This window comes from Microcaecilia unicolor, chromosome 2 (assembly GCF_901765095.1).
Source record: "Microcaecilia unicolor chromosome 2, aMicUni1.1, whole genome shotgun sequence".
Taxonomy (NCBI): Eukaryota; Metazoa; Chordata; class Amphibia; order Gymnophiona; family Siphonopidae; genus Microcaecilia; species Microcaecilia unicolor.
The window spans coordinates 106984306-106996448 of record NC_044032.1 but is presented as its reverse complement, the minus strand read 5'-3'; the positions used below and the strand labels follow the sequence as shown (position 1 = coordinate 106996448).

The 12143-nt window shown below is 43.4% G+C and overlaps 1 protein-coding gene across 4 annotated transcripts in view; it reads right to left on the bottom strand.

Annotated features, from left to right (window-relative positions):
* The window catches only part of RGS7BP (regulator of G protein signaling 7 binding protein), a 185726-nt gene that overhangs the window by 36595 nt on the left and 136988 nt on the right, over positions 1–12143 (bottom strand). For all 4 annotated transcript variants that reach the window (XM_030193179.1, XM_030193176.1, XM_030193177.1 and 1 more), the window contains one exon: positions 8858–8988. In XM_030193179.1, the coding sequence (XP_030049039.1) occupies positions 8858–8988 (131 nt within the window). The remainder of the gene's footprint in view (positions 1–8857; positions 8989–12143) is intronic.

Sequence of the window (12143 nt, the reverse complement as noted above, 5' to 3'; positions counted from 1 at the left end):
CCATTCAAACCTTTTAGTACATTCTTTGGAAACAAATTCCAGAGTTTAATTACATGTTGAGTGAACAAATATTTTCTCCGATTCATTTAAAATTTACTACTTTGTAGCTTCTTCGTGTGCCTCCTAGTCCTAGTATTTTTGGAAAGCGTAAACAAGTGATTCACATCTACCCGTTCCACTCCACTCATTATTTTATAGAGCTCTATCATATCTCCCCTCAGCCATCTCTTCTACAAGCAGAAGTGCCCTAGCCGTTTTAGCCTTTCCTCATAGGGAAGTCGTCCCATCCCCTTTATCATTTTCATCGCCCTTCCCTGTACCTTTTTAATTCCACTATATCTTTTTTGAAATGCGGTGACCAGAATTGCACACAATATTCGAGGTGCGGTCGCACCATGGAGCGATACAAAGGCATTATAATGTCCTCATTTTTGTTTTCCATTCCTTTCCCAATAATACCTAACATTCTATTTGCTTTTTTAGCCGCCATTGCACACTGAGCAGAGAGTTTCAACATAGCATCAATGATGATGCCTAGATCTCTTTCCTGGTCTGTGACTCCTAATGTGGAACTTTGCGTAGTTATAGTTCAGGCTCCTCTTTCCCACATGAATCACTTTGCACTTGCTCACATTAAACATCATCTGTCAATTGGATGTCCAGGTCTCCCAGTTTCATAAGGTCCTCTTGTAATTTTTCACAATCCTCTTGCGATTTAAAAACTTTGAATAACTTTCTGTCCTCCGCAAATTTAATTACCTCACTAGTGGTAGAAAAACTTGAAAAGTATAATGTGTATTTGACTTTGTGTTGTCAGCAAATTTAATGGAGAGGAGGAGTGGCCTAGTGGTTAAGGTGGTGGACTTTGGTCCTGGGGAATTGAGGAACTGAGTTCAATTCCCACTTCAGGCACAGGCAGCTCCTTGTGACTCTGGGCAAGTCAGTTAACCCTCCATTGCCCCATGCAAGCCACACTGAGAGGCATATTTTCAAAGCACTTAGCCTCCCAAAGTTCCATAGAAACCTATGGAACTTAGCCTCCCAAAGTGCTTTGAAAATATGCCTCTGAGCCTGCCATGTGGGAAAGCACGGGGAACAAATGTAACAAAAAATAAATAAATAATTACCTCACTAGTTACTTCCATCTCCAGATCACTTATAAATATGATAAAAAGCAACAGTCCACTGGGGAACCCCACTATCTATTGAGAATACTGATCATTTAACCCTACTCTCTGTTTTCTATCTTTTAACTAGTTTTTAATCCACAATAGGACGCTACCTCCTATCCCACGACTCTCCAATTTCCTCTAGAGTCTTTGATGAGGTACTTTGTCAAACGCCTCTTGAAAATCCAGATACACAATATCTACCGGTTCACCTTTATCCACATGTTTGTTCACCCCTTCAAAGAAATGTAATAGATTGGTGAGGGAAGATTTCCCTTTACTAAATCCATGTTGGCTTTGTCTCATTAATCCATGTTTTTGAATATGCTCTGTAATTTAGTTTTTTTATAATAGTCTTTACTATTTTGCCTAGCACCAACTAGTCTATAATTTCACGGATCTCCTCTGGAACCTTTTTTAAAAATTGGTGTTACATTGGCCACCCTCAAATCTTCTGGTACTATGCTTGGCTTTAAAGATATATATATTACTAACAATAGTTCTGCAAGTTCATTTTTCAATTCTATCAATACTCTGGGATGAATACCATCCAGTCCAGGCGATTTGGTACTCTTCAATTTGTCAAAATTGTGCCATTACATCTTCCAGGTTTATAGAGATTTCATTCAGTTTCTCTGGCTTGTCAGCTTTGAATATCTTGTTTGGCACCGGTATCACTCCCAAATCTTCCTTGGTGAAGAGCAAAGCAAAGAATTAATTTAATCTCTCCGCTTTGGCTTTTTGTCTTCTCTGATCGCCCCTTTTACTCTTCGGTCATCTAGTAGTCCAACCGATTCTTTTGCCGGCTTCTTGCTTTTAATATATCTAAAATTTTATTTTACTATGTGCTGTTGACTCCAACGCAATCGTTATTTTAAAGCTCACTTTTGTCTTCCTTATCAGCGCTTTGCATTTGACTTGACATTTCTTATGCTATTTTTTTTTAAATTATTTTCAGTCGGTCCCTTCTTCCATTTTCTGGAGGATTTTCTTTTAGCTCTAATAGCTTCCTTCATCTCACTTTTTAACCATGCCAGCTGTCGTTTGGTCTTCCTTCCTCCTTTTCTTAATTCACAGAATATATTTGGCTTGGACTTCCAGGATGGTAGTTTTGAACATCATCCAAGCCTGTTGTAAATGTTTGACATTCGCAGCTGCTCCTCTTAAGTTTTTTTTTTCACCATTCTTCTCATTTTATCATAGTCTCTTTTTTGAAAGTTAAATGCTAACATATTGGATTTCCTGTGTGTACTTACTACAAAGCCAATATCAAATCTGATCATATTATGACCACGGTTATCAAGTGGCCCCCAGGATCATTATTTCCTGCACCAGATCATGCACTCCACTAAAGACTAGGTCTAGAATTTTTCCTTCTCTTGATAACAGTGATCATAATATGATCAGTTTCGATATCGACCTTGAAGTAACTGTACACAGAAAGTCAAATACGTTAGCGTTTAACTTTAAAAAAGGAGACTATGATAAAATGAGAAGAACGGTAAAAAAAAAACTTAGGGGGGCAACTGAGAGAGTAAAAACTGTAGAACAGGCGTGGACGCTGTTCAAAAATACCATCCTGGAGGCCCAGGCCATACATATTCCGCGAATTAGAAAAGAAAGACAGAAGTCCAAAAGACAGCCGGCCTGGTTGAAAAGTGAGGTGAAGGAAGCTATTAGGGCTAAAAGAAACGCCTTCAGAAAATGGAAGAAGGAACCGTCTGAAATTAACAGGAAGCAGCATAAGGAGTGTCAAAGCAAATGCAAGGCGCAGATAAAGAAGGCCAAGAGGGATTACGAAAAAAAGATAGCATTAGAGGCAAAAAAACATAGTAAACATTTTTTTCGGTATATTAAAAGCAGGAAGCCAGCAAAAGAATCGGTTAGGCCGCTGGATGACCGAGGAGTAAAAGGGGCGATCAAGGAAGACAAAGACGTAGCGGAGAGACTAAATGAATTCTTTGCTTCGGTATTCACCGAGGATGATTTGGGGTGGGATACCGGTGTCGGAAATGGTATTTCAAGCGGACGAGTCCGAGAAACTTACTGACTTCACGGTAAACCTGGAGGACGTAATGGGGCAGTTCAGCAAACTGAAGAGTAGCAAATCTCCTGGACCGGATGGTATTCATCCTAGAGTACTGATAGAACTGAAAAATGAGCTTGCGGAGCTACTGCTAGTGATATGCAACTTATCCTTAAAATCGAGCATGGTACCGGAAGATTGGAGGGTGACCAATGTAACGCCGATTTTTAAAAAAAGCTCCAGGGGAGATCCGGGAAATTATAGACCAGTGAGTCTGACGTCAGTGCCGGGGAAAATGGTAGAGGCTATTATTAAAAACAAAATTACAGAGCACATCCGAGGACATGGATTACTGAGACCGAGTCAGCACGGCTTTTGTGTGGGGAAATCTTGCCTGACCAATTTACTTCAATTCTTTGAAGGAGTAAATAAACATGTGGACAAAGGGGAACCGGTTGATATTGTGTATCTGGATTTTCAAAAGGCGGTTGACAAGGTACCTCATGAAAGGCTACAGAGGAAATTGAAGGGTCATGGGATAGGAGGAAATGTCCTATTGTGGATTAAAAACTGGTTGAAGGATAGGAAACAGAGAGTGGGGTTAAATGGTCAGTATTCACAATGGAGAAGGGTAGTTAGTGGGGTTCCTCAGGGGTCTGTGCTAGGACTGCTGCTTTTTAATATATTTATAAATGATTTAGAGATGGGAGTAACTAGCGAGGTAATTAAATTTGCTGATGACACAAAGTTATTCAAAGTTGTTAAATCGCAACAGGATTGTGAAAAATTACAAGAGGACCTTATGAGACTGGGAGACTGGGTGGCTAAATGGCAGATGACGTTTAATGTGCGCAAGTGCAAGGTGATGCATGTGGGAAAAAAGAACCCAAATTATAGCTACGTCATGCAAGGTTCCACGTTAGGAGTTACGGACCAAGAAAGGGATCTGGGTGTCGTCGTCGATAATACGCTGAAACCTTCTGCTCAGTGTGCTGCTGCGACTAGCAAAGCGAATAGAATGTTGGGTATTATTAGGAAAGGTGTGAGGATGTTATAATCAGGGGCGTAGCCAGCCTTCCGTGGGGGAGGGGTCCAGAGCCTGGGGGGAGGGGACACATTTTAGCCCTCCCCCTGGCGCCGCCCCCCCCACAGCCGACATTGCCGCCCCCCCTCCCGCCGCGAACCCGCCGCCGCCGCAGCCTACCTTTACTTTTGCTGGCGGGGGATCCCACTCCCCGTCAGCCGACGTCTTCTTCTCAGTCGCTTCCTGCTCTTCAATTTGTTTGCTGACGTCCTGCACGTTGTACGTGCAGGACGTCAGACTCAGAGAACAGAACTGTTATCTGAGTCTGACGTCCTGCACATACAATTACGTGCAGGACGTCAGCAAATAAATTGAAGAGCAGGAAGGACTGAGAAGACGTCGGCTGGCGGGGAGTGGGATCCCCCGCCAGCAAAAGTAAAGGTAGGCGGCGGTGGGGCGGGTTCGCCGGGAGGGGGGTCCTGGGGTGAATCTGCGGGGGCCCCGGCCCCCTCAGGCCCCACATAGCTACGCCACTGGTTATAATGCTGTTGTATCGCTCCATGGTGCGACCGCACCTTGAGAATTGTGTTCAATTCTGGTCGCCGCATCTCAAGAAAGATATAGTAGAACTGGAAAAGGTGCAGCGAAGGGCGACTAAAATGACAGCGGGGATGGGACGACTTCCCTATGAAGAAAGATCGAGGAGGCTAGGGCTATTCAGCTTGGAGAAGAGACGGCTAAGGGGAGACATGATAGATGTATATAAAATAATGAGTGGAGTGGAACAGGTGGATGTGAAGCGTCTGTTCACACTTTCCAAAAATACTAGGACTAGGGGGCATGCGATGAAACTACAGTGTAGTAAATTTAAAACAAATCATAGAAAATTTTTCTTCATCCAACGTATAATTAAACTCTGGAATTCGTTGCCGGAGAAAGTGGTGAAGGCGGTTAGCTTAGCAGAGTTTAAAAAGGGGTTGGACGGTTTCCTAAAGGACAAGTCCATAAACCGCTACTAAATGGACTGGGGAAAATCCACAATTCCAGGAATAACATGTATAGAATGTTTGTACGTTTGGGAAGCTTGCCAGGTGCCCTTGGCCTGGATTGGCCACTGTCGTGGACAGGATGCTGGGCTCGATGGACCTTTGGTCTTTTCCCAGTGTGGCATTACTTATGTACTTATTGGTTCCTGTATCAGTTGGTCCATAAAGTAGTCTTTGATTTTGTCAAGGAATTTTACCTCCCTAGCATGCCCTGATGTTAGATTTACCCAGTCAATATCGGGGTAATTGAAATCACTCATTATTATTGTGTTGCCCAGTCAAAATATCGGGCCCCATGTATCAATTGCATGAGAAGCTGATCCTCTTATCAGGGGTCCCCAAACTGTGGGCCATGGGCCAGATGCAGACCTCTTTTTTCTAGCCCACCATATTTTTCTTGCTTGAAGTTGAGCCTGGTCAGTGGAGGAAATTTTAATTTTTTTCATGCAAAGCAGTGGCAAAGGCAGCAATGCTAATGGGGTTCCCAGTTTCCATTAGATGATGAAGCTGATGATAAAATGGCATAGTGACTACATGAGAAACCTGCAAGTTGGACCCCACCAGCTTGCTCAGAGAATTCCAACGGAGACATCCTCCACTGCCTCTTTTGGTAATTTGGAATGTCTTCTGTGACCCTTCTCTGTGTCCAACTTTTCTCCGACTTTTATGGCGGTGGCAAATGCCTCTAGGAAAAAATGGACAAAAAAATAGCCAATATGGTAAAATGGGGGGGAGGGGCACGACAATATTTTCAGATATGTTAGTGATAGGAGGTGTTTTCAATCACTATGGACAGACAGGTCCTCTGGAGTCCTGCAGAGTTTGCATGTCCCTCACTCTGGGAAATGTGACATCGAAACAGCACCACCACTGGTACGAATGTAGGTGGAGGACTTCTGCACAGCTTAGAAGGAACATTGTGTAGGAGCTGATAAGGATAAGGAGGAATTGCTTAACAAATATTTCTGTTTTATGTTCACAATGAAGGGCCAGAAGCAGGACTACAGAAGATAAACACAAATAGCAATGGAAATGTGGTAGACCCTTGAACAATTTTCAGAGGACTCCGTTTATGAGGATCTAGCAAAACTAAAGGTGGTCAAAGCAATGGGGCCAGATGGCATACATCTGAGGGTGTTGAGGAACTTAGGAAAGTTCTAGAGGCTTTGCTGTTTGACCTTTGTAATGCCTCTTTAGTGTCAGGAGTGGTCCAGAGAACTGGAGAAGAGCGGATGTGGTCCTTCTTCACAAAAGTGGAAGGAAGAATTTAGGAACTACAGGCCAGTTAGACTGACCTCTGTGGTAAGTAAATGAATAGAAATACTTCTAAAATAGAGAATAGAAGGACCCAAGGCAGTATGGTTTTACCGGAGGCTGGAGCAAATCTGATTAATTTCTTTGACTGGTGACCAGACAGTTGGATTGAGGAAGAGCACTAGCAAATCCTCTGACACAGCTCTGCACAGATGACCTATAAATAAATGGGAGTACCCTCAGTATGGACCTTTAAATGATTGGATTGAGTTAGGAACTGATTGAGTGGAAGGTGACTAAGAGGGGCATAATCGAATGGGGTGCCCAAATTTTCCTAAGGGCGTACTCGCAGGATGTCCCCACGAAGGGGCGGGGAAACCCGTATTATCGAAACAAGATGGGCGTCCATCTTTCGTTTCGATAATAAGGTCGGGGATGCCCAAATCTCCACATTTAGGTCAACTTTAGAGATGGCCGTCCCTGATTTTCGGCGATAATGGAAACAGAGGACGCCCATCTCAGAAATGACCAAATGCAAGCCCTTTGGTCGTGGGAGGAGCCAGCATTTGTAGTGCACTGGTCTCCCTCACGTGCCAGGACACCAACTGGGCACCCTAGGGGGCACTGCAGTGGACTTCAGAAATTGCTCCCAGGTGCATAGCTCCCTTACCTTGGGTGCTGAGCCCCCCCAAACCCCACTTCCCACAACTGTACAACAATACCATAGCCCTAAGGGGTGAAGGGGGGCACCTACATGTGGGTAGTGGGTTTGTGGTGGATTTTGAAGGGCTCACATTTACCACCACAAGTGTAACAGGTAGGGGGAGGATGGGCCTAGGTCCGCCTGTTTGAAGTGCACTACACCCACTAAAACTGCTCTAGGGACCTGCATACTGCTGTCAGGGAGCTGGGTATGACATTTGAGGCTGGCAAAAAATATTTTTCATTTTTTTTAGGGTGGGAGGGGGTTAGTGACCACTGAGGAAGTAAGGGGAGGTCATCCCCAATTCCCTCCGGTGGTCATCTGGTCAGTTCAGGCACCTTTTTGAGGCTTGGTCGTAAGAAAAAATGGACCAAGTAAACTCGGCCAAGTGCTCGTCAGGGATCGCAATCTTACACTTGAAAGTCAAGTAAACTCCACTATAAAGAAAATGTTTCACTCAATGTGGAAACTTAAACGTATAAAACCTTTCTTCCCGAGAGAAATATTCTGCAACTTGATACAATCAATGTTAATGAGCCACGCAGATTACTGCAATGGAATATATGCGGGATGTAAAGAACAACTCATAAAGAAACTCCAGACAGCCCAAAACACAGTAGCCAGGTTGATATTCGGTAAAACACGCTTCGAAAGTGCCAAACCCCTCCGAGAAAAACTGCATTGGCTCCCAATCAAGGAACGTATCACCTTCAAAATCTGCAACTTGGTCCACGAGATTATCTACGGTGTAGTCCCAGGATATATGGTCAACCTGATCGATCTCCCAACCAGAAACAGAACCAAAGCATCACGCACCTACTTGAATCTCAACTACCCAAGCTGCAAAGGACTCAGATACAAACTAACTCATGCATCTAACTTCTCCTACATAGGCACACAATCGTGGAATGCACTGCCAAAGTCTGTGAAAACAATCTACGACCATCTAAACTTCAGGAGATCATTAAAGACCTACTTATTCAGAAAAGCATTCCCCACCGACAAATTAGATGCATTGACTCTGCAACACAGCAAAACCTTAGACTGTACTGGACACTATATATTCCTTCCTACCCTCGATCCCTATGTACCTGAATATACCAACCTACCCGACCTAACATCAAATTGTATGTTTCCATACCGGACTTGGCGATCGCCTGTACGGTACTATGTAAGCCACATTGAGCCTGCAAAACAGTTGAAAAACTGTGTAAACTTCAATAGTTTTGGCAGGTTGTGTAATATTTGTTACCTATTTTTCTTCTCAGTAATGTAATTATTGTTCTGTTTATAGTGTAATAAATTCAGTCTAATTCTGCCCTCAAAAGAATACCCATGAGTTCACTCTTAACCATGAATGTGTACTATCAAGTTCCACTGACAATAAGGTACATTACTAAAATGCTTATATTCCCTCCCCTTATGTTTGTTTGAAATAATACATTAAAATGCCCGAAACAACTCAGGCCCTATTATGTTAGGTAACAATTTTCATGTTTAATTTATAACCAGATAATCACCTATGCATTTCTTGACACTTCTGTTTGCATTCACTTGAATTCTACATTTTAAGATAACGGCTAGTGTTGGAATTCCTCATAAGGTTTTGATGTGTCTGTGAAACATACAAGTTACCTTTCCTTTGAAGCTGAAGGGATCCTAGCAGACATATGGATTTTAACATTTCTGTTGTGTACATTTCTAAGCAGCATTGTAACTGGATGTAAAGTCTACAGATTTCAGGATGAATCTCACCATCTTCAGGACTGCAAAGAAGAAAAAAAAACTGTTAACTGCCATAAAATGTTCGAGTTCACTATTCAGCGATGTGGCTGCCATTTGCCTTTATAGGTGTAAGGTGTAAATTTATAATAGGTCACCTAGGGGCCCTTTTACAAAGTAGCTATCCCAGAACTACCGCCGGCCCTACGCAGCCGCCGGCAGTAGTTCTGGCTTCAGTTTGTGCTATTTTCAGTGCACCAGAAAAAATGTTTTTATAGCGTGGCGCTAACCCGGTAATAATCGGGCATTTGCCACATGCTGCCTGGTACTGTGGGAGCCCTTACCACCACCTCAATGGGTGGTGGTAAGTGCTCCTCACCGAATGGTCAAAAAAATGCCTGCTGCGGTAAAAATGGCCCTGGCGCACAGGAAAAACAGCCCCCACCACTACTGCAGGGCCCTTTATCCCATAGCTTAGTAAAAGGACCCCATAGATTAGGACATGTACACTCTAATTCTATAAAGTTGGGTGTCCAACTTTACGGTTCATGTGCAAAGTTGCACACAAGTTAATTGACTACGGTCAGTAGCATATGTAACTTAATATGATAATTAGTGGCTAATGCTACTAAGTAGTTGTAGTTAATTGGTGCTAATTGGCACCAGTTAGCAGTTACATGCACAACCGAGCTTAGTCAGTATTCTATAGATAGAATACATAGCATACAACTGCAAGGAGGCCTGTACAAGGGAGGGGCATGAGGGGGTCAGGGACATACCCAGGACTTGTGTGCACATGCTACGGAAAACATGCAGTTATGCGCCTGTCTACAATTAGGCGTGAGCACTTACACCAGTGTTTGAGCTGGTGTAAGTACTCACAGCTAAAGTTAGGTGCGCAAATGCTGACGTATGCTAGAATTTTTTAATGCCCCTGATCTGCCCATGACCACACCTCCGATTTGGACCTGAGCCTAAATTTACATGTATAAATTTATATTAAATCCCTTTACCACCAATAACTGCTTGCTATGATCTCAATTACCGGCACTAATTGGCTTGCTATTCAATTAAATTGTGTGCACAAATTTGCGTGCACAATTTTTAGCACTTTTTATAGAATTTGGGGGTAGGTGTGTACTCATCAATACATGTGCATATTTTATAACATACAGCTCCACCCCTGCTCTACCCAAACTACATCCCCAGGAATGACACACGTATAAGTACATATCATTATGTTGCCAAGCCCTTACTGTGGGGCAATGTTATTTAGGTTTTTTACATATATGTCAGGTTTTACATGGAGAAAAACCTTTATAAAGTTAGACCTTCTAACTACATGTTGCCACTTGGAGGTATAAGTTGTACATTCAGCAGCTGAATTTCACCATTGAGCCAACTTTTGTGCCCAACTCTGACTGACCTAAAGCACCCCCCCCCCCCTTTAATAAAACCTATAACTTACCCATTTTGCAAATAAAATGGGCATAGTTATACATACAACTGCTAGGAATTTTAGTTAAAAAGTACGCTACCAATCACATAAATTCTTTTAGAATCAGTTTCTTCATGATTAGTGTGGAGGGGCATAATTGAACGGTGCTGGCCATCCCCGGGGCCAGCACCGCAAATGGGTGGAGCCAACTGTATTTTCGAAAAAGATGGCCGGTCATCTTTTTCTTCGCTAATACAGTTGGGCCCGGCTAAATGTCAGAGTTCGCCGGGTTTGAAATGGCCAGCATCGGTTTTCAGCCATAATGGAAAATAATGCCAGCGATCTCAAACCCGGCGAAATGCAAGGCATTTGGTCATGGGAGGAGCCAGCATTTGTAGTGCACTGGCCCCCCTCATGCCAGGACACCAACCGGGCACCCTAGGGGGCACTTCTAAAAAAAAAAAAAAAAAAAAAAAAATTTTAAAATAACTCCCAAGTGCATAGCTCCCTTCCCTTGGTTTAGCCCCCCCCAACTCCCCCCCAAAACCCACTCCCCAGAACTCTACACCATTACCATAGCCCTAAGGGGTGAAGGAGGGCTACCATTTACCACCACAAGTGGAACAGGTGGGGGGGGGGGGGGGGGGGGGATGGGCCTGGATCCACCTGTCTGAAGTGAACTTCACCCACTAAAATCTGCTCCAGGGACTTGCATACTGTTATCAGGGAGCTGGGTATGACATTTGAGGCTGGCATAGAAGCTGGCAAAAAAGTTTTTTTTTGTTTTGGTTGGGAGGGGGTTGGTGACCACTGGGGGAGTAAGGGGAGGTGATCCCCGATTCCCTCCGATGGTCATTTCATCAGTTGGGGCTCCTTTTTGAAGCTTGCTCGTGAAAAAAAAAAAGGGACCAAGTAAAGCCGGCAAAATGCTCGTCAAGCCTTGCTTTTTGCTTTCCATTATCGGGCGAAGCCGGCCATCTCGTCAGCATGCCCCTGTCCTGCCTTCACTACCCTACCAACACACCCCCTTGATGTTTCGCTGGCTCCGCGACGGAAAGCAGTTGAACCCGGCCAAAATCGGCTTTCGATTATACCAATTTCGCAGTTTTCAGGAGATCACCGGCCATCTCCTGCTTTGTGTCAAAAATGAGCTGGATAGTCATTTGGGACTCAATTCTGTAAATAGTGCCCAAAATTGGGTGAAAAAAAGAGCACGCTATACGCTATTCTATACATGGTGCTCCAAGTTGGGCACCCTTAATGCTAAGTGAACACTGGTGTAAATCTTCGTGCCTACGGTAGGCACAGATCCCCTGAATTCTATACTACTGCTAACAAATCTTAGAACCGTCCCTGACTTGCCCATGCTCCTCCCATGGCCATGCCCACTCTTCGAATCTGTGTGGAAAAATTTACATGCACATCTATATAGAAGAGCGACTATAAAGATGTGCGTGTAAATTCCAATTATTGCCATTTAGTGCCGATAATTGATTGTTTGCGTCCAATTATGAGTGCTTCTTGGCTTGTCAAGCAATTAAACTGCATACTCAATTTTGGTGCACACCCAAATTTGAACAGTATATATAGAATTAGAGTGGTGGCCTTTATTTAAAACAGAAAGTCTATTTATCAGTCAATGCGGCAACGTTATACACTACAAATTGGATGACACTAGTTTTGTTTTGACAACAAAGCCTCTTGGTTCCTCAAATGGATAGAACTGAAAGTGCTGTAAACACATCAGCTTTTAGTAGTCAT